At 48.4% G+C, this 25,654-nt stretch overlaps 1 protein-coding gene and 1 long non-coding RNA gene across 5 annotated transcripts in view; one reads left to right on the top strand and one right to left on the bottom strand.

Moving 5' to 3' along the window:
* Positions 1 to 25,315, top strand: part of IL34 (interleukin 34) — a 69,845-nt gene extending 44,530 nt beyond the window's left edge. For 2 of the 4 annotated variants that reach the window (XM_082439225.1, XM_082439226.1), the window contains exons 2-7: positions 13,813 to 14,224; positions 19,927 to 20,060; positions 20,892 to 20,969; positions 21,257 to 21,418; positions 24,267 to 24,399; positions 24,633 to 25,315. In XM_082439225.1, the coding sequence (XP_082295351.1) occupies positions 14,197 to 14,224; positions 19,927 to 20,060; positions 20,892 to 20,969; positions 21,257 to 21,418; positions 24,267 to 24,399; positions 24,633 to 24,805 (708 nt within the window). In that variant the 5' untranslated portion in view covers positions 13,813 to 14,196 and the 3' untranslated portion in view covers positions 24,806 to 25,315. The remainder of the gene's footprint in view (positions 1 to 13,812; positions 14,225 to 19,926; positions 20,061 to 20,891; positions 20,970 to 21,256; positions 21,419 to 24,266; positions 24,400 to 24,632) is intronic. The other 2 variants (XM_082439227.1, XM_082439228.1) reach the window with 2 other exon arrangements.
* On the bottom strand, positions 7,849 to 13,806 carry LOC309649347. Its single transcript, XR_014257042.1, has 2 exons — positions 13,486 to 13,806; positions 7,849 to 7,991 (listed from the first exon to the last, which is right to left on the bottom strand). It is a non-coding gene; the product is annotated as an uncharacterized lncRNA (long non-coding RNA).
* Positions 25,316 to 25,654: the final 339 nt, after the last annotated feature.

Genomic DNA, 25,654 nt, shown 5'->3' with positions numbered 1-25,654 from the left:
CAGGTGGATTCTTAACCACTGCGCCACCAGGGAAGTCCAGGTTTTTATGTTTTGCTTCATCTAAGTCAATACTCCAGCTTTGTAGATGCCCTAGGGATCTGGTGTAGGTGCCGAGCCTCCCAGACGTGCTAACACTGATCACATACATGCAGCACCTGTCAGACGTGTACTGCCTGCTACAGGCATTTGGTCTGTGGACCCAGGAGTGAGGCTTAGTTGATAAAATCATTCAGGTAGCTTTGGATTATAAGGGTAAAGGCAGTGCATGTCTGGATGCCAGCCAATCTTCTTCTGAGAAGCAGGCATTTGAAAACAAATCACACAGGCCTGGAGACTTTCTGATTTCATAGAGAGGTCAGACGTGGGAGGAAAGTACACTATGTCATTCATATCAGATATCTTGGCAAAGCTGCTGACCTGCTACTGACTCTGCTTGCCTCATGGGAAAAGGCTTGATCAGATAGCCATGTGAGTGAGAATATCACACTTGGCACCCTTGATGAATTAATGGGTCTAGGCATTAAGCATTGGTAGCTATCAACATCAGAAAAGAGTGAAAACCAGACATTACCTCCTGTTGGGAGAACCCAGCACCACGTGTAGTCGTGACAAAGGATTTAAGCTTGAGTCTGATCCAACCCCCAATGTGCAAAAGCAGAGAACAGAGGAACGTGTTGAATTGCACAACACGTTGTGCAGATGAGTGTGCAGACTGGGAGCACTCTCTGGTACGCATATCCTGGGTTCTTTAACAGATGAATTGTAAAATAATGGGATGGAGGAGAAATCTGTAGATTGTAGATTAAAAGAGACTTAAAAGATATGAAATTTTAAAAATGGGCAAGGCTGAAAACTAAACTATACTGTCTAGGGAGGCACACTTGGTTGATAAAACCAGAAAGAAAGCCAGCAAGGTGATTGCTGTAATAATTAGGATGCTGGTTACTTTTTTGGCGAGCTGTAGTTGAGATGGGGCTCATGGAGGACCTTTTAGGGTGGCTGACTGGGTTCCATTCCTTGATTTCACGGTAGATATAAAGTTTGTTTATCTTATAATAATTCATTAAACTATGCATTTGTTTTCTGTTACCTCTATGTTTTATTTTAAAATAGCTTTTAAAAAGCAAGGTGCAAAAGAATATGTGTAAAATGCCACCTTTTGTAGGCAAAAAGAGGAAATATGAAAAATATGCTTGTATTTTAAAATGTAAACAATGTAAGAATAAACCAAAAACTAGTAAAAATATTTATCAGGGAGGGGGAAATAAGGGGGGGAGAAAGACCTTTCTGAACATGGCTTTTATAGTTTTTACTCTGGAATGTTGTGTTTTATATAATTAAAACACAGAATTTAAAACAAATCTCTAAAAATAAGAAACAAATGGAAATACATGATCTTTTGGTTTTTTTAATATTTATTTTATTTATTTGGCTTTGTGGGATCTTCATTGCGGCATGCAGGCTCTTTAGTTGCAGCATGCAGGAGCTTTAGTTGTGGCATGTGGGCTCTTTAGTTGCGGCACGTGGGATCTAGTTCCCTGACGAGGGATAGAACCTGGGTCCCCTGCATTGGGAGCGCAGAGTCTTAACCACTGGGCCACTAGGGAAGTCCCGGAAATACATGCTCTTTTGACTATACATTCCCATTGGGAATATGACCTAAGATGAAAGAACCACAAAGAAATCTTAAACTGCACAGACTTGTTTTATTGTTATCAGTGTTACTATTGAAATATTTTGAAACTTCTATATATATGAAAGGATAAAGAAAATAATTATCTTAAGTGTCATTAAGAAACAAGATTTTCAGCACAAAAGAGATGCAAATAACAATCTAAAGAAGTTTAAAAACCTTATAATTCTGGGACTTCCCTGGTGGTGAGGTGGTTAAGAATCCACCTGCCGATGCAGGGGACACGGGTTTGAGCCCTGGTCTGGGAAGATTCCACATGCCGTGGAGCAACTAAGCCCGTGTGCCACAACTACTGAGCCTGCGTTCTAGAGCCCGCGCACCACAACTACTGAGCCCGCGTGCCACAACTACTGAAGCCCGTGCGCCTAGGGCCCATGCTCCGCAACAAGAGAAGCCACCACAATGAGAAGACCCCGCACCGCACCGAAGAGTAGTTCCTGCTCACCGCGAGTACAGAAAGCCCGCGCACAGCCACAAAGACCCAATGCAGCCGAAAATTAATTAATTAATTAATTAATTTAAAAAACCCCGAATTTCCTAGGTCTATTCACAGAAACACTGAAAACCCAGTAGTAATGAGTGCCTGTAGTATTCAGGCTGTGGTTTCTAAGTACCAGTTCCCACTAAAAGAATTCCTTGGAAAAGTAGCTGATTTCTATCTAGTCTGAGGCAGAAAATGTACTAGATGAGCCTGGAACCCCCAGTCATGGCTGAAATCAAGGAAGCTATTGAAGACTACTGGAGTCTGTCAATAGGACAGGAACCCACTGGAAGGAGCTCCCACTAGCCAAATGATGAAATAATTCAAATGTTAAAAAGAATAACAAACAACCACTTTGGAAAATAGGCTGGCAATTTCTTACTGTTTAAATCTCCAACTATCACCCAGCCACTCACTCTTAGGTATTTACCTAAGAAAAATAACATATGTCCACAGAAAGACCTGTATGCAAATGTATGTGACAGCTTTATTCATATTTGCAAAAACCTGGTACAATGGAAAACTACTCAGTAATAAAAGGAAGAGCAGACTTCCCTGGTGGTCCAGCGGTTAAGACTCCCTGCTCCCAATGCAGGGAGCCCAGGTTCGATCCCTGGTCAGGAAACTAGATAGATCCCACATGCCACAACTAAAGATCCCACACGCTGCAACTAAGACCCGGTGCAGCCAAATAAATAAATAAATATTTTTTAAAAAGTAAAAGGAAGAGACCACTGACAGACTTTAGCAACATGGAAGGATCCCCAACACATATGCTAAGTGAAAGAAGACAGGACAGAAATAGCAACATATTATATGATACCATTTATATAATATTCTGGAAAAAATAAAACTCCAGGAACAGAAATGAAGTGATTGCCAGAGGTGTGGGGTGGGGAAGAGGATTGACCGCTAAAGGATACAGGGGACCTTTCTGGGGTGATAGTAATGTTCTACATCTTGAATAATGTGTTGGTGTATATAGTTGTGGAAACTCATCAAAGAGGCTGAACTTTAGTGTACATCGATTATACCTCAGTGAACCTGACTTTAAAGTAACTTCAATGGATTGAAATCTAAAAATTAAAAAATTAATGAATTCAAAGTGATACTGAAAAATCATCATTAATTACCTTTGGAAGATGTTAGGGAACAACTCATTCTGAAAGCTGGTAAATAAGGGGAAAGAATCAAGCTTTTATCCTGCTTTTTCTACCCAGACCAAATTTTAAGATAAGAAAATAGATGAGGAAGGAAAGTTCTACTTCATAAAAGAATCACAGTAATAAATATAGAAGAGAAGATAGAATAAGAAAGTCACCACCTAAGGAAATTACTGGATCAAGGCTATAATCATGAATACCTGATGAAAGGTAAAATGTTGATGGAGAACTTTGTAATGGATGGATCATGGAGCAAGAACATGACATTAGCTCATTAAAGTGGGACAAACAGAACTTCTGTGCCTCCTGATGTAATGCAGCACCTCCTATGGAAATTATACCTGAGCCCAATGAAGCTTCCTGATCTAAATATTATAAATACAGAGATAAATATGTTAAATGACATTCCAGGGGTACAATTATCCAAATCCAGAATGTGGGACGTCTACAGGACAAGTGACCCAGTTTCTTCAACAAAAACAAAAAGGGAAAAATAAATTTTTATAGATTAAAATGTCTTAAGAGTTCAAAACTTACAGAAAGCTACAGAAGTCAAGACAGTGTGGTATTGGCATAAAGATATACATATAGGGACTTCCCTGGAAGTCCAGTGGTTAGGACTTAGCGCTTTCACTGCCAGGGCCCAGGTTCAATCCCTGGTTAGGGAACTAAGATCTGGCAAGCTGTGTGGCGAGGCCAAAAAAAATAAAAAAATAAATATATACATATAGATCAATGGAATAGAATTGAGAGTCCAGAAATAAATCCATAGCTATTTATGCATTTGTGGTCAACTGATTTTCAGTAAAGATGCTAAGGCCATTCATTGGGGGAAAGAATAACCTTTTTAAAAACTAGTGCTGAGGACTTCCCTGGTGGCTCAGTGGTTAAGAATCTGCCTGCCAACGCAGGGGACACGGGTTCGAGCCCTGGTCCGGGAAGATTCCCACATGCCACAGAGCAACTAAGCCCATGTGCCACAACCGCTGAGCCTGCACTCTAGAGCCCTCAAGCCACAACTGCTGAAGCCTGCACGCCTAGAGCCTGTGCTCCGCAACAAGAGAAGCCACCACAATGAGAAGCCTGTGCACCACAACAAAGAGTAGCCCCTGCTCGCCACAACTAGAGAAAGCCTGCGTGCAGCAACGAAGACCCAATGCAGCCAAAAATAAATAAGTAAATTTATTTTTAAAAAACCAAAAAAACAAAACTAGTGCTGGGACAACTGGATAGCCACATGCAAAAGAATGAAGTTGGGCTCTTGCCTCACACCATATACAAAAATTAACTCCAAATGGATCAAAGACCTAAATACAAGAGCTAAAACTATAAAATTCTTAGAATAAAACACATGTATATCTTTGTGCCCTTGGATTAGACACTAGTTTCTTAGATATGACACCAAAAAGCATAAGTAACCAAAAAATAGGAAAATAAATAAAAAATAAATTGGACTTCATCGAACTTAAAAAGTTTTGTGCATCGGGAACACTATCAGGAAAGTGAAAAGACAACTCACAGACCAGGAGAAAATATTTACAAATCATACATCTGATAAGAGTCTAGTACCCAGAATACATAAAGAACTCTTGTAACTCAAAAATAAAAAGATAAACCAGTTTAAAAAAATAGGCAAAGGATTTGAATAAACATTTCTCCAAAGAAGATATACAAATGGCCTATAAGCAGGTGAAAAGATGCTCAACATCATTAGTCATCAGGAAAATGCAAATCAATACCTCAATGAGATACCACTTCATACCCACTAGGATGGTTGTAATGAAAAAGATAGATAATAACAAGTGTTGGTGAGTATGTAGAGAAATCAAAACCCTCGTACATTGCTGATGGGAACATAAAATGGTGTAGCTGCCTTGGAAAGCAGACTGGCAGTTCCTCAAAAAGTTAAACGTAGAGTAGCCATATGACCCAGCAACCCACATTCCTAGGAATAAACCCAAAGAGAACTGAAAACATACACCAACACAAAAACTTGTACACGAATCTTCATAGCAATATAACTCATAATAGCCAAAAAATGAAAACAACCCAAATGTCCATCAATTGATGAATGGATAAAGAAAATGTGGTATATCCATACATTAGAATATTATATTACAATAAAAGGAATGAAGTACTGGTCCCGGTGGTAAGATGGTGGCCGCTGCAGAGTGTGATGTGGTAATGGCAGCAACGGAGCCAGAGCTGCTCAACCACAAAGAAATGAAGAAGGAAACAGTCTTTCAAGGAGCAAGAAGGTGCATACCATGTCAAGAAAGATTACAATGACGCTTATTATATATAGATATCTATATACAGCTATTATATGTAGATATACTCTTTCTATATATATATATATATATATATATATACAGTAGCTATGTGACTGTGTGTGTGTGTGTGTGTGTGTGTGTGTGTGTGTGTGTGTGTAATGGAATACTACTCAGCCATAAAAAAGAATGAAATAATGCCATTTGCAGCATTATGGAAGGACCTAGAGATTATCATACTAAGTGAAGTGTAAGTCAGGAAGAGAAAGACAAATACCATATATCACTTATATGTGGAATCTAAAATATGATACAAATGAACTTATTTACAAAACAGAAACAGACAGACATAGGAAACAAACTTACGGTTACCAAAGGGGAAAGGGGGTGGGGGAGGGATAAATTAGGAGTTTGAGAGTTCAAGGCATTCTTTGGCAGTCCTGGGAGTTTTGAAGCATCTGGTCCAGGGATTTTTTTTTTTTTTTCAATTTGACAAATGAAAGGAAACTATTTAGAACCCAGAAAATGCAGACTTGTGCAGTTTAACCTGGAATGTGGACGCAGGTCACCTCCTCCCTTCATCATGTCTCCATGTACTTAGAGCGGTTTTGTTTTCTTAGTTGGATACCCTGTGCCAGTGTGAGTGGGGTGAAGGAAAGGGAGCCAGACTAAAGACTACAGGTAGGGGAGGGAGGCAGAGAGTGAACAGGGAGACAGCTTGTGAATTTTTGTTTTACTGTTTAAATTTATTAAAAAAAGAAAGAAAATTGAGAATAAAATGTTTCACCCTTATTTTTTAAAAAAAGGAATGAAGTGCTGATAGATGCTATGTCTTAGCCTGCTCAGGCTGCCATAATAATATAACATAGATTTCCGGGCGGCGGGGACGGAGGTGGGCCTGGCGGGTCCGCGCGGCCTCCGGGCTGGAGCCCGGGTCCCCGCCCACCCCAGCGCCCGCCGCCGGCCGAGCCCCGCGCCGCCGTCCTGGGTCCCGGTGGCCGGAGGTGCGCCTGGGTCCGCGGGACAGGCGGGCGCAGAGGTTGCCTGTGTTGGGGGATGGGGTGCGGCGAGGTTCTGGCGCCTCCATGGAGCCCGGTTCAGGGCTGGGGCGCCGCGGCTTGCTGTGCTCTCCGCACTCTCCCGGCTCTGAAGCCTCGAGAACACGGCTAGGCAGCAGTAGTTTAATGGGGCGTTTGCCTGCTGGGAACTAGGGGCCTGCGGGGGTCTCAGTTCTTGGCTGGCCCCGGAACACGAGGTTGCCAGGCGTGTGACGGCAGCAGGTAGGAGTGAGCTGCTGGTGCAGTGATGAGCAGGAGAGGAAGGACAGCGGCTGTTGGCCTGTGAACCTAGGCAAGAATGACCACCCAACACAATCCAGACCAAGGTCCGTGGGCCCAGCTCAGTCCTGTGCAGCTAGTCAGTGGAATAGACCCACAGGTGTGGCTCTTGTCACTCTAGGACTGGATTCAGCACAGATCCTGCTGATGAGCCCAGGGCACCGTCCTCAGTGCTCCAGGAGAGTGTGCAGTAGTGGAGCAAGGGTGGTGTGCCCGACTCAGCACTGCGGCCACGCATGTCCAGTCTGCTGGCAAGGGCAGTGGGCAGCCGGAGGAAGTCATGGCCTTGGGAATGTCCTCTGATGAAAAAGAACCTGCAGGCTTATAAAGTAACTTGTGTGTGGAACGTTGGTGTGCTGAAAAGCAGTTCTGTGTGCTGTTCCCCCTTGGTGTGGATCAGCAGTGCTGAGGCAGCAGGCGTGATGCAGAAATGTGAGCAGAGACCGTCTGGAGTCCCCAAACTCCAGGGAAACTAGAGGTGACAGCCAGCCTAGTGAAGAGGACAGGAGATGGGGGCGGTGGTGGCAGAAAGGCGCCCGAAGGCAGCGTGTCCCATCTGCGGTGGCGGTAACCCACCAGGCGCCCCTCGTCTCAGGGCCCTAATCCTGGCTCCAGCCGGGTGATCAGGGGAGCTATGAGCTCTTCTGGGCGAGCAGAGCCCACAGTCCTGAGCTGTTCTTTGCTGTGTTTGGGTCATCTCCCCCCATCCAAGGGGAGAAATCTAGGTGAGATTTAAGAATTAGTGCTTTAAGAATGTGGATCTCATAGTTGAAACCTTGGAACATGTGTTTTCAGCCCAAGGTGTTAAAGTGAATGGAAGGATTCAATGCCTTTTCAAGGAGGGTGTCTCCATGTGGGCAGAACTAGAGAATAAATGGGTCTTGAATATATACCATAGACTGGGTGGCTTAAACAACAGAAATTTATTTTCTCACAGTTCTGGGGGCTGAAGTCCAAGATGAGGGTACCAGCATGGTTGGTTTCTGGTGAGTGCTCTCCCCTTGGGTTGCAGACAGCCACCTTCTGGATGTATGCTCACGTGACCTCCTTTTTGTGGGATCATGGAGAGAGAGAGAGAGAGAGAGAGAACAAGCTCTCTGGTGTCTCTTCTTATAAGGGCACTAATCCTGTCATGAGGACCCTACCTTCAGGACCTCATCCAGCCCTAATTACCTCACAAAGACCCCATTTCCAAATACCATCATATTGGGGGTTAGAGCTTCAACACAGGAATTTGGCAGAGGCACAAACATTCAGTTTACATGATGAATGAACCCTGAAAATATTATGCCAAGTGACAGAAGCTGGTCACAAAGGATCACATATTAAAGATTCTATTTACATGAAAGGTCCAGAATATGCAAATCCATAGAGATAGAAAGCAGATTAGTGGTTGCCAGGGGCTAGGGGGAAGAGGAAATAAACAGTGATTGCTGATGACTACAGAGTTTATTTTTAGGTTGGTGAGAATGTTCTGGAATTAGATTATGGTAATTGTTGCACAACTTTGTGAATATACTAAAAATCTCCACTGAATTGTGCCCTTCAGAATGGCTAACTTTATGACATGTGAGTTATATCTTAATTAATTAATTAATTGATTTTTTTAGGTTTTTTTTTTTTTGATGTGGACCATTTTTAAAGTCTTTATTGAATTTATTACAATATTGTTTCTGTTTTACACTTTGGTTCTTTGGCCACAAGGCATGTGGGTTCTTAGCTCCCCGACCAAGGATCGAACCCCCATCCCCTGCGTTGGAAGGCGAAGTGTTAACCACTGGACCACCAGGGAAGTCCCTTAAAATTTTTTTTAAAAAGAGAGGAAAAAAGGCATAGAGACCCATCAATCAGTGGAACAACTTACTGGGCTCTTAATTCAAACAAAACAACTTAAAAAAAGACATTTTTTAAACAACCAGGGAAAATTGAACGTGGATTCTTTTTTTTTTTTAAAGATCGATTGATTGATTGATTGATTGATTGCTATGTTGGGTCTTCGTTTCTGTGCTAGGGCTTTCTCCAGCTGCGGCAAGCGGGGGCCACTCTTCATCGCGGTGCGCGGGCCTCTCACCATCGCGGCCTCTCCCGTTGCGGAGCACAGGCTCCAGACACGCAGGCTCAGCAGTTGTGGTTCACGGGCCCAGTTGCTCGGCATCCCGCGGCATGTGGGATCCTCCCAGACCAGGGCTCAAACCCGTGTCCCCTGCATTAGCAGGCAGACTCTCAACCACTGCGCCACCAGGGAAGCCCCCAGGATTCTTTTTTTTAATTTATTTTTTATTGATGTAACATTGGTGTATAATATTACGTTTCATGTATGCAGCATTATATTTCTACTTCTGTATACACTACAGCCTGCTGACCACCAAAAATTTAGTTTCCATCCATCACCATACAGTTGCCAACCATATAGTTACAACATATGTTACCCATTTTGCCCTTCTCACCCTTCCGCTCTGGTAGCCACTACTCTGTTCTCTGTATCTACATGTTTGTTTTTGTTTGGTTTGGTTTGTTCGTTTGTTTTTTATATTCCACGTGAGCAAAATCATATGGTATTGTATTTCTCTGACTTATTTCACTTAGCATGATACCCTCAAGGTGCATCAGTGTTGTCACAGATGGCAAGATTTCGTCTTTTTAATGGCTGAGTAGTATTCCATTGTATATATAATATATGCCACATCTTCTTTATTTATTCATCCATTTATTGGCACTTAGGTTGTTTCCATATCTTGGCTATTTAAAATAATGCTATGATGAGCATAGGGGTGCTTATTTCTTTTCAAATTAGTATTTTCATATTCTTTGGATAAATACCTAGAAATGTTGGGGGGAGTTCCCTGGTGGCACAGGGGTTAAGAATCTGCCTGCCAATGCAGGGGACACAGGTTCAAGCCCTGGTCCGGGAAGATCCCACATGCCATGGAGCAACTAAGACCGTGCACCACAACTACTGAGCCTGTGCTGTAGAGACCACGGGCCACAACTACTGAGCCTGCGTGCCACAGCTACTGAAGCCCGCACGCCTAGAGCCCGTGCTCTGCAACAAGAGAAGCCACTGCAATGAGAAGCTCGTGCACCGCAACGAAGAGTAGCCCCCGCTCGCTGCAACTAGAGAAAGCCCGCAAGCCAGCAATTAAGACCCAACGCAGCCAAAAAAGAAACAAAGGAAGGAAGGAAGAAAGAAAAAAAAAGTTATATTAAAAAAAGAACACCCAGAAGTGTTGGGAATTCCCCGGCGGTCCAGTGGTTAGGACTCTGTGCTTTCACTGCCGTGGGCCCAGGTTCAATCCCTGGTCCGGGAACTAAGATCCCACAGCCACATGGCGTGGTCAAAACAAACAAACAAACAAACAAAAAACCCCAGAAGTGAAATACTTAGGTCATATGGTAGTCCTATTCTTAATATTTTGAGAAAACTCTGTACTGGTAAAACTCTGGCTTTACCAGTTTATAGTTCCACTAACATTGAATGAGGGTTCCCTTTTCTCCACATACTCACCAACACTTGTTATTTCTTGCCTATTTGGTGATAGCAGTTCTAACAGATGTGAGGTAGGATCTTACTGTGGTTTTGATTTGTATTTCCCTAATTATTAGTGATGTTGAACATCTTTCCATGTGCCTGTTGGCTATCCGTATGTCTTCTTTGGAAAAATGTCTATTCAGCCCCTCTGCCTATTTTTTAGTCAGGTTGTTTGTTTTTTGCTGTTGTTGAATTGTATGAGTTCTTTATCTGTTATGAATATTAACCCCTTATTGGACATATGATTTACAAATATCTTTTCCCATTTGGTAGGTTGTCTTTGTTTTGTTGGTGGTTTCCCTTGCTGTGCAGAAGCTTTTAGTTTGATACAGTCCCATTTGTTTATTTTTGCTTTTGTTTCCCTTGCCTGAAGAGACATATCTAGAAAGATATTGTTAATACTGACGCCCAAGAGTATACTGCCTATGTTTTCTTCTAGGAGTTTTATGGTTTCACGTTTTACATTAAAGTCTCTGATCCATTTTGAGTTGATTTTTGTGTATGGTGTGGGGTAGTGGTGTAGTTTAATTTTTTTGCATGTGGATGTCCAGTTTTCCCAACTCTATTTAATGAAGAGACTATCCTTTCGCCATTGTATGTTCTTGTACCTTTGTAGTGAATTAGTTGTGTGGGTTTATATGTGTGGGTTTATTTGAACATAGATTCTGTATTAGATGATATAAGGGATTATTGATTTGGAAATGTGCAATAGTAGTAATGCGATTATATTTTTTAAAGAATCCTTACATACTGGTAAAATGGCCTGTCTGGGATTTGCTTTAAAATACTCTAGGGAAAAAAACGGAGGATGGGTGAAACAGGAGTGACAGAATATTGATAATTTTTGAAGCTGAATAATGGCTATATGAGGATCCATTTTACTATTCTACCTTATTTGGGTTTGTTTAACAATGCTATAATAAAGTTTCAAAACATAAATCAAATGTGGCAGAGGGGAAAAAAAGTCTTGATTAGTATTGAATTCCGGAAAGTTCATCTTCCAATAGAAGATGCTGAGCTGGGCCCTAGGGCAATGAAAGCACACCTTTGCCCCCAAGTCTTCCTGAGCTTCATTCAGAAGAGAGAAGCCACCGGAACCACTCCCAGAAGATGCTTTGGGTTAGAACTGACCTGGCTTTTTACAGAGCATTTGCAGAGATGATGCACTTTCAGGCTATATCAATTAGTTTTTGTTGTGTAACAAACTACCCCCAAAGCTTAGTGGTTTAAAATAAACAAACACTGATTATTTCTCATGATTCTGTGGGGTGGCTGGGATTCTGGGCTGACTTGACAGAGGCCAGATGGACTAGTTTAGGATGTTCTCACTCAAATGCCTGAGGCCTCCTATAGGAAGCTAGCCCGGAATTGTGTACATGACATGAAGCCCTCCCAGCAGCAAGAGAGGACAAGCCAAAGGCATAGGCACATCCCACTGGTCAGAGCAAGTCACAGGGCCAAGCCCAGATTAAAGGGAAGTAGAAATAGAGCCTCCTTTGCAGATTGGACTTGCACTGAATGGGATATGGGAGCCGAGGGAGCCAGTCAGGGTCTGACTCAGCCCACCTCTCTGAATGAGACTTACTACTCAGATGTGGCCAAGAGTGGGTCCTGTGTTATTCATGTGCCCCAGGTCTAGAATCCTCTTTCCACTGAGCAGAGGTGGTGGATGAAATGTTATTCAGAAATATAGACCCTGGGCTAATGGAATTAACCAGAAAAAAATCATTCCTGTTTATGCTTTTGTTTATCTTCTTTTTTCTGTGGCCTCAACTCAGCCCTATTTTTCATCCACCTCCTCCTTAAATTGAGCATCTATGACTCACTCTACAGGGCTGCTAGTTGCTAGAATGTCCCTCCCCACATTCTCAAAGGGCAGAGGGGCTTGATTCACAGGAGGACGATGGGGTTGGGCATGAGGCCTTGGGACAGCTCCCTCCCCCCAGGCCTGTTTCCTCATCTCTGGATGTGGAGGTGGCATGGAATGTCTCTGAGACCCTCGTGGCCCTGCCCTGCTTACAGGGAAGCTGTCAAGCTGGAGCAGGTGGTCCAGTGCTCTGTCCCCTGGGCCTCAGGTCAGGCCTGGCCACTTTGGGGAGAAGAATGCTCTGTGTCGCTGTAATAGATTGGTTGCAAAAGTGGCCCTAATTCTTCACACGCACCCACTTCCATAACTTTTTTTAAATTTTTTTAATTGAAGTATAGTTGATTTACAATGTTGTGTTACTTTCAGGTGTACAGCAAATTGATTCAGTTATATATACGCTCATGTTGCTCATTCATTTGAGGCACTATCTGTTGACTTCCCACCAAGGAACGTGTAGCTCCTCGTCACCCGCTTCCCTCACCACTCATGTGCACCCTCCCCAGGCCCTTGTCCTTCCAGGATCCTTAAGTCATGCTTCTGTTAAATTAACTTTCACTTTTTACTTGCTACTGTGACTTTGAAAATGCTATTTGCAATTGAATTATGTAGAATAATATTCCAACTTTTACTTGTCTAACTTTTCTCTGCATGAGCTTCCAAAGGGCTGTTCCAAACCCCTGGGTAAAGTGGGGGTGGGGTGGGAGAGGCAATTCTCAAACTCCTCCCCCTCCCTCTTCCCCACCAGAGAGAGACAGACAGACAGACACCCCCATTCTTTTAGGTGATTTCCTCTGTGCCCCTCCCCCTGAGAGAAGGCTCTGGCTTCTGTGCCATTAGGTACCTCCCACTTTGTGCCTTCCTGGCTTCCGCACATTTCCCCCATTTCAGTGGATGGGTGGGACCACAGATGGCACCCAGGATTAGGGCTCTGTGGTGTGGCATGAAGGTGACCATGACCCCAGTTCTCACTTTCTCAGCTTCTCCGTACCGGTCTGGTGGTCTAGGGTGCATGGTGGGAGGCTTTCTGGGAGATTTCTGAGTGAGGAGGTGGCTAGGAGAGTGTTCTCTGGGGCATGGAGGGGTGCAGAGCCCGATTCTGGGCTTTTTTTAACCTCCCCACAGTCCAAGCCGTTCTTGTACTTTACCTGTGATCTGCCGCCTTCAGGAAGCTCCCTCGATTTAACCCACACAGCTCATTCATTCCGTGGTCCTGCTTTTGTTTTGGCCCCAGGCTGTCAGCTGGTGTCATTTTAACTTACTCCTGGGCTGGGGCTGCCCTTCGGTGGTTCTGTCATTTCTGTGTCCCCGAGTAGCCAGCAGCCAGGGCAGGGCTGTGCACCTCTGGCCTTCCCTGGTGGTCCCGGCCAGCGGAGGGTGCAGCCTGCACAGTAGGCTCTGCGCGCCTGTGGCTGATGGCTGAGTGGCAGCACCACTCTTACATAATCAGTTTCTCTCCTCCTTTCTCTTTCCAGAGCCAGATTTCACACTGAGCAGCTGCAGACAGAGAAATCAGAGAAAGCACAACCCAGCCTCAGATTCCGAGGGGCCTGCTGGGGACTCTCTCCTCCTGCTTGGAAGGAAGACCCCGAGGCAGCCGTTTCAGGCCAGGTCTTGGCTGCCATGGGACTCACAGCCACCGCCCCCCGGCTGCCCTCTGCACTGCCAGGCAGATAAGGGTGAGCCCTGCCCAGGAGCACCTGCCGCCTCCTGCTGGGCCACTCCTCCGTGGCTAGTCCTTCCTCGACTTTGGGCCACCTTTGCTGACCCGAGGCCATGTAGGCCCCACTCAGGCCTCTGTGGATAGACACATTGCTGGGGACACCACCTCTGCTCTCTGGGAGACCCAGTGCACCACCATGCCCCGGGGATTCGCCTGGCTGCGCTGTGAGTACTGGGGGGGTTCTGTGGGGACTGCCCAGGGAGAGCTTGGCCCAGAGCCAGGCTTCGTAACCATGGCAACCAGGGCATTCTTCCTGGTGAGAAGTTGAGATGCTTCCCAGCTTAATGGCAGGCACCCTTGGGGACTCCCACGCCGTCTGCCCTGTCTCCAGCTGACTGCAGCTCAGACTGGCATGGTGGGTATGAGCCTTAGGCTGGGTGGGCACAGTCAGTGGGTCACAGGGACAGGACAGGCACTGGGGGTAGGAGGCAGCGTCTCACCTGCTCAGACTCATTGGTGCTGGGGAGTACGGTGGGGATGGAGGTGGCAGAGAGATGATTTCTGGCCTCCCTGGGCGTGACCAGCCAGGGGTGGGGGCTTGTGAAATTGCCTGGGCCCCGAGACACATGGGAGTAGTGCAGCCTGTTCCCTCTGCCTTTCCCTCCATAAAGAGCTAAATCAAAAGGCAGAAAGAGAACAGTGTCGTTGGGGAAAAGAAAAATAGTTGAAATGAGGACAGAAAAGAAAAAGAATTGACAAGTCTCTCAGGCCTGCCTGCTGCTGGGAGGCCAGACCAAGCTCCCTTCAGACTCCAAGATTCAGTTTAATTGACTTAAATTCAACATATTTTTTTCTGGTGCCCCCCACATGCCCACTGGAGAGACACTGCCATGGTGACAAGGACCTGGGCTGTCTAGTGCGTCTCTCTCTAACACCTGGCATGGAGTTAGGTGCTAGGAACTGTGTGCCACTTGCATGAGGTCCGGGGTCTGATCCTGTGAGGGACTCACAGAGGAGATGGGTCCACCCTTGCCCTTGTGGAGGGTACTGCAAAGGGTCCGGATGTTCAGAACAGGTGGAAGGACCCAGACCCAGTGTTCTGGAATCTTCCAAGTCATGAGGAGCAGGGGGAGCAGGAGAAACAGCACGGCGAGGTGCTGCTTGAAATGGTCTCAGAGGTGGGTGGGGTTCACACACGTAGACGTGGGGAGGTGAGGACGGTGTTCCTTCCAGGGAGAGGGGGCAGCGTGAGCAAAGGCTCAGCAGTGAGAGCGTGAGAGGCCAGGCTGGAAAGCTGGTTTGGGCTCAGGTGGCTGAGGCCTTGAAAGCCAGAGTGAAGAGTGGCTAATTCATGAGATAACAGGGAGCCCTGGAAGGTCCGTGACCTGGGCGTGGGAGCTGAGATTGAGAGGTACTCTGCTTTCGGGAGATCAATTTGGCCGTGCTTTTGGGAGTTGCTGTCACAGCCTCCTGGGCAGGATTTGATAGGTGATGAGGGTTCCTTCTGGAGATGGAAGTGAGAATGAAGAGGCCTGGCAGAGGGGACAGAGCTCATGAAGGCAGAGCGCAGGATTGGCAAGGACTGGCTGTGGGGTGAGGGGGAGGGAGGGATGAGGATCAGGGGCTCAGAGAGGGGCTGGGGTGCTGGAAAAGGAGTGGCTGCCATAACAAACTGCCACAGTCTTGGCTTAAAACAGCAGAACTGTATTCTGTCACAGCTTTGGAGGTCAGAAGTCTGAAATCAAGTTGTCAAGGTTATGCTCCCTCTGAAGGCTCTCGGGGAGGATCCTTCTTGCCTCTTCCAGCTTCTGGTGGCTTCTGGCATTCCTTGGCTTGTGGCTGCATCACTCCAATCTGCCTTCATCTGTGAAGCCCATGTGAATGGTCTTTCCTTACATGTGTCTCTGTGTCCTTTCCTCTTCGTATAAGGGCACCAGTCATTGAATTTAGGGCCCACCCTAAATTCAAGAGGATTTCATCTGGAGATTCTTAATAACATTTGCAAAGACCCTATTTCCAAATAAGGTTGCATCTGAGGTTCTTGGTGAATGTAAATTTGGGGGTATCTACACACACAGGCACAGATGTGGGGGTGGCGGACAAGCCCCATTTGTCACTGCGCACAGGACATTACTCTTTCTTCAGTCTCCTCTTCTGTCTTGCAGGCCTCTTAACTGTGGAGATAGGGGGGCACGGCGGGCCTCCTGACCAGGGTTGCACTAGCTGTGGGGCTTTCAGAATGCAGAGGGTACGTGAGGCTACAGCTGTGCTGGCCCTGCCTAGTTACCTGTTTGCTGGCCTGTTTTTCAGAGTGGAGGCAACAGGAAGGGAGCTTAAAATTGGGAATGGTAGTTGGGCTGCAGACTTGGAGGAGGTCTAAGTTTGGGAGAAGGCAGATCATCTGTGGACAGAGTTTCTGGGGCAACCCATGTGTGCCAGGCTGGGAAGCACGGAGGCTCTGTGAGTCTCTGCTACGAGGCTAATGGCCAGGCCCCCGAAGGCTCCAGACTGGGACTCAGATGAGGGCAGGTGGGGTAGGACTTGGGGGTGGAGTGGGCAGCCACAGGGTGACTGCCACACTGGAAAGAAGGCTCAGTGTGGACAGGGATACTGATTTTTAAAGAAAAGATGGAAATTTGGATTTTTATGTGAAATCTCTGCGAACCAGAATGTGGCCCTAAGGACACCAATTTGTAAACTGTCACTTTCTGTCAAGTGCAGTCCCCAGACCAGCAGCATCAGTTTTACTTCAGGACTTGTTAGAAATGCAGATTCTCTGCCCCCCCGCTCCACTACCTCATACCTGCTCAATCAGATACCCTGGGTGGGCCTTTACCAGCTTCTACAGGAGACCCAGATGCCTGCTCCCGGTTCCCTGCTCGACGTGAACCCCAAAGTGCTGAGTAACACGTCCTCGCTGTGGTTCACAGCGCTGTGCATTCACACACTGGGAGCTGCGTTGTCTGGTCAAGACAGTGAGTGAGGGGCTTCCCTGGTGGCGCAGTGGTTAAGAATCCACCTGCCAATTCAGGGGACACAGGTTCGAGCCCTGGTCCCGGAAGATCCCACATGCCGCGGAGCAACTAAGCCCGTGCGCCACAACTGCTGAGCCTGCGCTCTAGAGTCCGCGAGCCACAACTACTGAGCCCATGTGCCACAACTACTGAAACCTGCACGCTCTAGGGCCTGCGTGCCGCAACTACTGAGCCTGTGTGCTGCAGCTACTGAAGCCCACGCGCCTAGAGCCCATGCTCCACAACAAGAGAAGCCACTGCAATGAGAAGCCTGCGCACCACAATGAAGAGTAGCCCCCACTTGCGGCAACTAGAGGAAGCCCGCACACAGCAATGAAGACCCAAAGCAGCCAAAAAAAAAAAAAGACAATGAGTGAATTGGACAGATGGTGCTAGAGACAGGGGTTGGTGCTAGAGATAGGGGTTGGTGCTAGAGACGGGTTGTTGGCTGGCGTAGGCAGGGGAGCCTCTGGGGAGGGAAGGAGTCTTGGTGAGACCTTGGAAGGGGTCTGCCATGTGAGAGGATACCCAGGGCAGGGGCAATGTGTGAGCCTAAACCCTGAGGCAGGAATGATCCTGACCAGCAGGGGTGCCAAGCTGAGAGTGTTAATGACGTAGAGACAAGGGAGAAAGCAAGCAGAAACACTGGTTTATCTGTTCCCTCGTCCAAATATTGGGTTGAGAACATGGGAAGAGAGAGACAGAGGAAGTGCAAAATGGATTGCAAATTTGCAAGTTTGCAAAAAATGTAGTATCAGACTTCTATGAGGGGAAGGGCTGGTGGGCTGCAGGCCATAAGGGGCATAGGCTTGAGTAAGCCTGAGCTTCTGGCCCAGCAGGGGCACAGGCATGGCAGCAGCACTGAGAAGGGGGTGGGAAAGTGAGTGTCAGCAGGCCCAGGCCGGTGAGGGTTTAAGAACAAAAGTCTCCCTAAGTGCCAGGGAAGTGAGTGCAGAAAGTCCGGTCAGTAATTGCTGCTCACAACCAGGGGCGAATCAAAGAGGTGACTCAGCCTGCCTGGCTATTTTGGGGGAAAAAAGGAAGAAAGAGAGAAAGAGAGAGAAGAAGGAGGACGGAAGGGAGGAAGGAAGGAAGAGGGAGAAAAGGAAAAAAAATGACTGCTTTTGACTATTAACAATAATACATACTAATTATAGAATGTAAAATATATCCTAAAAAATATAAAGAAGAACATAAAAATCTCCCATAGAGATTTGGTGCATTTCTTTCCACTGCATTTTCTATACACACACATATACATAATTAACAAAATTCAAGTCATGCTTTATACCCAGATACGGTGTGTTGAATCATGCTTTTAAAAACTTTGCTAAACATATCAAAAGTATTTTTCTTATCATATAAGCATATCATAAGTATTCTTTGGCAATGTGATTTTTATTGGCTACATTCGTTATTATTGAACATCTAGGCCACTTACAGATGTTCACTATTACAAAATAATACTGCAAAGGGAAGTCTTTGTCACAAATCTTTCGTTTATGTCTCTCTTTTGTTTTCCTTCACGTTTATTCCTAGAAATGAGTTTAATGGGTCAAAGGGTGTGGACAATTTTAAAGCTTAGTGGGTTGAAGTGTGTGGGCATTATTAAGTCCACTAATAACAAAAATTGCCAAATTGCTTTCCAGGATGAGAGCATCTGCCTCACTATTTTGCCAGCAGCAAGTGTCATTAAAATAAAATAAAACAACAGTAACAACAACAAAAAAGTCTTTCCATTTGGTAGGTGAAACATGTATCGATTGTTTTTGTTTTTTTTTTTTTTTTTTTTAAATTAATTAATTTATTATTAATTTTTGGCTGTGTTGGGTCTTCGCTTCTGTGTGAGGGCTTTCTCTAGTTGTGGCAAGCGGGGGCCACTCTTCATCGCGGTGCGCGGGCCTCTCACTATCGCGGCCTCTCTTGTTGCGGAGCACAGGCTCCAGACGCGCAGGCTCAGTAGTTGTGGCTCACGGGCCCAGTCGCTCCGCGGCATGTGGGATCTTCCCAGACCAGGGCTCGAACCCGTGTCCCCTGCATTGGCAGGCGGACTCTCAACCACTGCGCCACCAGGGAAGCCCTGTATCGATTGTTTTGATGTGAATTTATTAGCGAGGTTGAGTTTCAGATACGTCTCTTGCCCATCTATATTTTGTTCTTTCTGCTCCCATCAACTTAACCCTTGTTCATGTTTGTTGCAAATTCTCTCAGATAATTTTTGTAAGTCTGTTCAGTTACACAGAAATCACACTGTTTTTAAAGTCACAGTGACCTGCAGTGGTGAAGGCTGGTAATGTTTGGATCGTTTGTTAGCGGGGAAGAGAAACGGCCTGAGTGAGGTTCGCTTAGCATCCCGGAAAGACCAAACTGGAAGGGCCGCTACAAACCTGCTGGTACCTCTAATTAAGAGGCATGTCAAGGTCAGATAGAGCAGGGAGGACAATGGAGTGGGTCACCCAAGAGTCATTTGTAGAGCTGGACCTAGAATCCACAGCTCCAGAGTCTCTGGATGGAAATATGCAGCGAAAGGCTTTGAAAACTCAGAGGCTCTAGATAGGGGCAGGGGTTACCATGGAAAGGAGGCTGTGCCTGCCCCCTGGGGCAGGAGTGGGAAGGAGACTGGAGACCAATCCCAGGACGTGGCTCCTGGGGGGCTTTGCCAGCAGCCTTGGGTGGGAGGTGGCTGGGCTGGACGGTTCATGCTTGTCTGCATTGCTGTCCTGGAGCCCGGACCGCAGGGAGAGTATTCCTGGCGCTGGGAAGGCCTCCTTGGGACGCTGCGCCCCCCACCCCGGCCCTTCCGAGAGGACTTGTGACTGGGAAAAGGGAGGTCGTGAGCACAGCTCTGCATACCCGGGCGGTGTGGGAGCCACGCAGGTGGCTCACGTGTTCTTGTTGTGTGCGGTCCACAGATCTCGGGATCCTCCTGGGCATGGCCTTGGGGAACGAGGGTTTGGAGGTGTGGCCCTTAACCCGGAGCGAGGAGTGTGCCATCACTGGCTTTCTGCGGGACAAGCTGCAGTACCGGAACCGCCTTCAGTACATGGTAACCACGTCGGCACTCGTTGTGTCCCTCTTCCAAAGCCCTGTGGCTCATGCGATGTAAGGACCTGGAAATTCAGTCCCTCTCCTTGGACTTGTGTCAGGCCTGTGCCTGCCATGGCTCCCTTCTCCCTCACACACACCCATGTGCCTGGTCTGCACGTCCTGTCCCCGCTCCTGCCATCCTTCCCTGGGGCCTCCAACCCTCCTATCTGATCTGACCTTTGATCCCACCTCCACGTGGCACTCACCCAGTGACTCAGGAATGGATTCCAGGAAACCATGGGGGAACCCCAGACACTATTTAGCAGGGGAGATAAGGACCTAGAAATTAGAATGTTTGATTCTTTTTATAGGGTGGACCACGTGGCATGTGGCTCTGTAGGTCTTTTTTTTTTTTTAACAGCTTTTTTGAGATATAATTCACATACCACACACCTCACTTGTTCAAGTGTACATTTCTGTGGCTTTTAGTGTATTCGCAAAGTCATGAAACCATCACCATGATAAGTTTTAGAGCAATCTTTTAAAGTCATTTTCCTCACCCCTCCTAAAGGATATGATTCTCTAGGAGTAGTAAGCCTCTCATCCTACATTTTGGCTCGAGACTTATGCCTTAACACGTTTTGTTTTGTTTCACCTTCCCTGTGTCCCAGAGGAAAGAGCTGTCTTTATCCCAACTGGGAGCCAAGCACATGTTTTCTGTAGAGGACCACCGCTGCCATCAAGGGCCGGTCCTGGGTCCTCTACTCCTGCATCAATTTCTTCTCGGAGGTTGGGGGAGTCTGAGCCATTTCTGACTCTGATCTCATCCTTTGTTCTTGTATCTCCCCAGAAACACTACTTCCCCATCAACTACAGGGTCAGTGTGCCTTATGAGGGGGTACTCCGAATGGCCAACGTCACCAGGCTGGTGAGAATCCCCCCTCTGGAATGGGGAGGCCCCTGCCTCCTGGGACATCCTGTGGACCCTGCCTGGAGGCACATTGGTCTGGGCAGATCCTGTTGCCAGGGGTCTTTCCTGGCCCCTCAAGCAAGCCTGCCCTTGGCTCAGGCCCCAGGTGCCTCTCCCACCCCATCCACGGTGGATGCCCTTGGTCTGCCCCCTGTGCAGGGCAAATCTGGGGGGCGGTCAGAGCTGTGGGGGGCAGGCCCAGAGGCTCCTGTCTGGGGTTTCAATAATTTCTCCTGTCCCTGCAGCAGAGGGCCCGGGTGAGCCAACAGGAGCTGCGGTATCTGTGGGTCTTGGTGAGTCTCAGTGCTACTGAGTGGGTGCAGGAGGTGCTGCTCGAGGGCCATCCATCCTGGAAGTACCTGGAGGAGGTACATACGCTGCTGCTGGATGTCAAACAAGGCCTCCCGGTGAGCTGTGCGGAGGTGCAGGTGGCCAGGGCGGGTGCGTGTGTGTGTGTGTGTGTGTGTGTGTGGCCAAAAACTATCAAGGGAGAAGATAAAGGCATGGAAAGTTCTGGCATGTCCTGGAGAGTGTGGGAGAAATGGGGGGGGGGGCAGGGTGGTGGCCTGGGCTCGGGGGGCAAGAGATGCGCCTGAGACCCTGTTCTTATGCTCTGCAACCCTGGGCCAGTCATTGATCCCTCTCACTTTATTTCCACATCTAAGAAAAGAGGGAAAGGGGGAGGGATAAATGGGTGGAGCACAGGAGGGTTGAGGGCAATGAAACTCTTCTGTATGATGCTGTAACGGTGGGTATAATTGCATTTGTCAAAGCCCATTGAAAGTACAACAGAAAGAGTGAACCCTAACATAAACGTACCTTAATTAATAATAATAATAGAGGTTCCCGATCGCTGCCTGTTGAGCAGTGTTGATCAGAGGCCTGGGGGATACGTCTTCCAAAAAGCCTAGAGAGTAAGGTGACAGGGTCGGTGTGTGTCCTTGCAGGCCATGTGCCATGGGACCCCTCCCCACACCCCCGCCTTGCCCTACTGCCCCCCGCCACCAGCCCTCCTTAGGACCCTGGTACACAACTGCCCTGGGGCCCCACCTGCTGCCCAGCAAGAACAGCCAACAGGAAGCCAACTGTGAGCTTCTGCTGACACCAGGGCTCGGGGTCAGCACCTGCTTTTGCAGCTGCCGAGAACTTTGTGGAGGCTCTCCATTCTGGTGGGGACCGGGAGACCCAGCCATTTCCTTGGTGGCTTTCTTGTGCCTGTGGGCAGGGGGGGTTGGAGCTGACCTGGGGAACGGACTGTGTTCCATCCTCAATTTTCCTTGGGAGTGTGTCTGGCTCTGTGAGCTCTGGGGAGCTGGTCTGGGGGCTGGGAAGGAGATTGTGGGTAGGCTGAGGCCCTGCCCACCTGGGCTCTTCAGATTGAACCAGCTTTTTTTTTTAAAGATTTTTTTTTTTTGACGTGGACCATTTTCAAAGTCTTTATTGAATTTGTTACAATATTGCTTCTATTTTATGTTTTTGTTTTTGACCATGAGGCATGTGGGATCTTAGCTCCCCAACCAGGGATCGAACCCGCACCCACTGCATTGGAAGGCGAAGTCTTAACCACTGGACCACCAGGGAAGTCCCTGAACCAACTTTTAACCTCTTCTTTCTCACAGTGTTAATGGTTGATGGCCCGTTCCATATGTGCCCAACACCTATGGGGCAGTGGGTCTTCCCTCTAGGGAGAGGGCCATGGGCATGGGCCCCTTTGCCCTCCTGCCACCCTCACTTCTCTCTCTAAGCCTTTGTCTATTAGTTTTTTTGGGGACTGCCGTCACAAATTACTACCAACTGGTGGCTTAAAACAACAGAAATTATTCTATCGCAGTTCTGGAGACCAGAAGTCTGAAATCAAGGTGTCAGCAGGGCCATGCTCCCTCCAAAGGCTCCAGAGGAGGATCTTTCCCACCTCTTCCAGCTTCTGGTGGCTGATGGTGTTCTTGGCTTGTGCAGCGTCACTCCACCTTCTGCCTCTGTCTTCACATGGCCTTTCCCTCTGTGTCCCAGAGAAGGACCTGTGTCCTTTCTCTTACAAGGGCAACAGTCATTGGATTTAGGGCCCACCATAAATCCAGACTGAACTCATCTGGAGATCCCTGACTTAATTACATCTGCATAGACCCCATTTCCAAACAGGTCACATTTGCAGGTACTAGGGATTAGGCCTTGGACAGAGCTTTTTTAGGGGGTTGTGGGGCAGGGGGACACACAGTTCAACCTAGAACACTTTACTTTTAGGAAGGTCCTTCCCCAGCTCAGGTCCCATGTTTCCTCCTGCTCCATGTCTTTTTTTTTTTTAAGTATTATTATTTGTTTATTTATACATTTATTTATTTATTTATTTATTTATTTATTTTTATGTTTGGCTGCGTTGGGTCTTCGTTGCTGCGCGTGGGCTTTCTCTAGTTGCGGCGAGCAGGGGCCACTCTTCGTTGCGGTGCGCGGGCTTCTCAGCGGTGGCTTCTCTTTGTTGCGGAGCACGGGCTCTAGGCACGCAGGCTTCAGTAGTTGTGGCGTGCAGGGGCTCAGTAGTTGTGGCTTGCCGGCTCTAGAGCGCAGGCTCAGTAGTTGTGGCACACCGGCTTAGTTGCTCCGCGGCATGTGGGATCTTCCCGGACCAGGGCTTGAACCTGCATCCCCTGCACTAGCAGGCGGATTCTTAACCACTGCGCCACCAGGGAGGTCCTGTGCTCCGTGTCTTCTACGACAGTTCTGGCCCCTGCTCTGTCCCTCCCATGGTGCCTGGTGCTCCCCACACCAGGTTCCTTTTGTTAAGTGTTGTGGAGAGGAGCCCCCGCGCTTGGAGCTGGAGACCCAGCCCTGTCAGTGCGCCTCACGATATGACTGACCCTCCTGAGGGTCCTGTCTCTTCTTCACTGGAGTCGGTGTGGGTCTTTGCATCCTGAAGGACAGTGTCCCTGGGATAGGGACTCCTCATGTGGTGGTGGCCGGGCCTGGGCTAGAACAGCAAGGATGCCCCCACCTCCTCCCTGTCTGGCCCGCCCCTAGGAGAGGAAAAGAGAAGCTTCTGTGTGTTGTGCTTGAGTGAGGGACATGGAGGGAGCCCCTCCCAGGAAAAATGGCACCTGCAGGAAGGAGAGAAATTGCTCTCAGGCGTCCTGGTCACAGGGATCTCTTGTCCTCCTTCCAGGCAGGACAGCCACCACCACCCCCCGCCCCCCACAGCTCTCCTGGGATCTCTTCACAGGCTGGGGGTGGCACCTGTGGTCCTAAAGGTTTCCTCCCTTCCAGGGTGTGGAGGTCAGCCCCCAGGTGGAAGCAGTGTTGTCCCTCCTGAGTGCCCCAGGAAGCCTGAAGCCGGTGCGGCCCAAAGCTCTGCTGGACAACTGCTTGCGGGTCATGGAGCTGTTGTACTGCTCTTGCTGTAAGGAGCTCTGAGGGGCTGGGGGCGGGACACTGGGTATCTGAGCCCAGGTCACTGAGCAGAGCTGGGACCCTCCTCGGCATGCTCTCTGCTTCCCAGGGCTACAGGCTGTTTCTGGAAGCTTAGATGGGCCCTGGGTACAGGGAGGACAATGTGGCTTGGTCTGGGGATGAGGCGGGTGTTGACCACTCCTGCAATCTTATTTGTGTCTGCGTGTGGTGTGTCACCTGCAGGTAAACAAAGCTCTGTCCTGAACTGGCAGGACTGTGAGGTGCCAAGGCCTCAGCCTCACAGCCCGGAGCCCTCGTCACAGTGTGTGGCCGCCCAGCTGTACCCCCTGCGCCAGCAGCCCCCCGCCTCCCTGCCCCACTCCCCGGCATCCACGGCTGGAGCCCCGGCTCAGTGAAGCTGCTGAGGGCACAGGGCGAAGGCCTCCTGCCCTGAGTGGCCTGCATGGTAACTGGGTGGGGCAGCTGGAGGAGCTCCTGCAGGAGATGGACTGGGCCTGAGGCTTCTCTGGGTGGTGGTGGGGAGCTCCTCTTGAGAGAGGAGACCCTAGAGGGGTATTTCTCCTTTGAGGGGGACTCAGTGCCTGAGAAGGGTTCAGCTTCCCGCCTTCCATACCTCCCATGGTCTCACCTGGCGCGGTAGGCGCTGGGGGGCACCTGAAGGTCAATGAAGACAGAGCCTACGGCCCCTCCTGGCACTGCCCGGGCTGCCCCCTTCCCTGAGGGCAGGGCTGACCGTCTCCTAAGCCCAAAGAGGTGAGAGCTGTACCAGGTGGGCATGGTGGGGGGGGGACACGACTCAGCAAGGCCAGGGAGAGGGCAGCAAAGCTGGGGAGAGGGCGTAGCCAAATGCCACATCTTGCCACAGTTCCCTTTATTTTTTCTATTAAACACCTGCTTTGTTTTGGTTTGTTTTGGTTTGCTTTGCATCTGCAAGGGTGAACCTGGAGAAGGCCCACCTGGAGAAGGCCGCTTTCCCCTCCTGCCAGGTGCAGGAGGCAGGAGGAGGGGGTGGGCTGGTCTGGCCCTGGGGCCTCGGTCTGAGGATTCAGATTTGGAATGGTCAGGGCCTTAGCCAGGGCCCTGGAATGGTAGATATTTGCGGGACGGAGTTCCTTCCAGCCCTGCCCCAGCCCCTGAAGCCTTAGCCAGCCTGACTGCGGTGGGGGGGGGGGGGGCTTATGTCACACAGTGCGTCCTGGCCACTGCCCTCTCCCCCTCCATCTGGCAGCCCCAAGACCGCCCCC

Source organism: Balaenoptera physalus (assembly GCF_965194825.1).
Source record: "Balaenoptera physalus genome assembly, chromosome: 19".
Taxonomy (NCBI): domain Eukaryota; kingdom Metazoa; phylum Chordata; class Mammalia; order Artiodactyla; family Balaenopteridae; genus Balaenoptera; species Balaenoptera physalus.
Note: the sequence above shows the minus strand (reverse complement) of the source record. Positions and strands in the feature narration are given on the sequence as shown.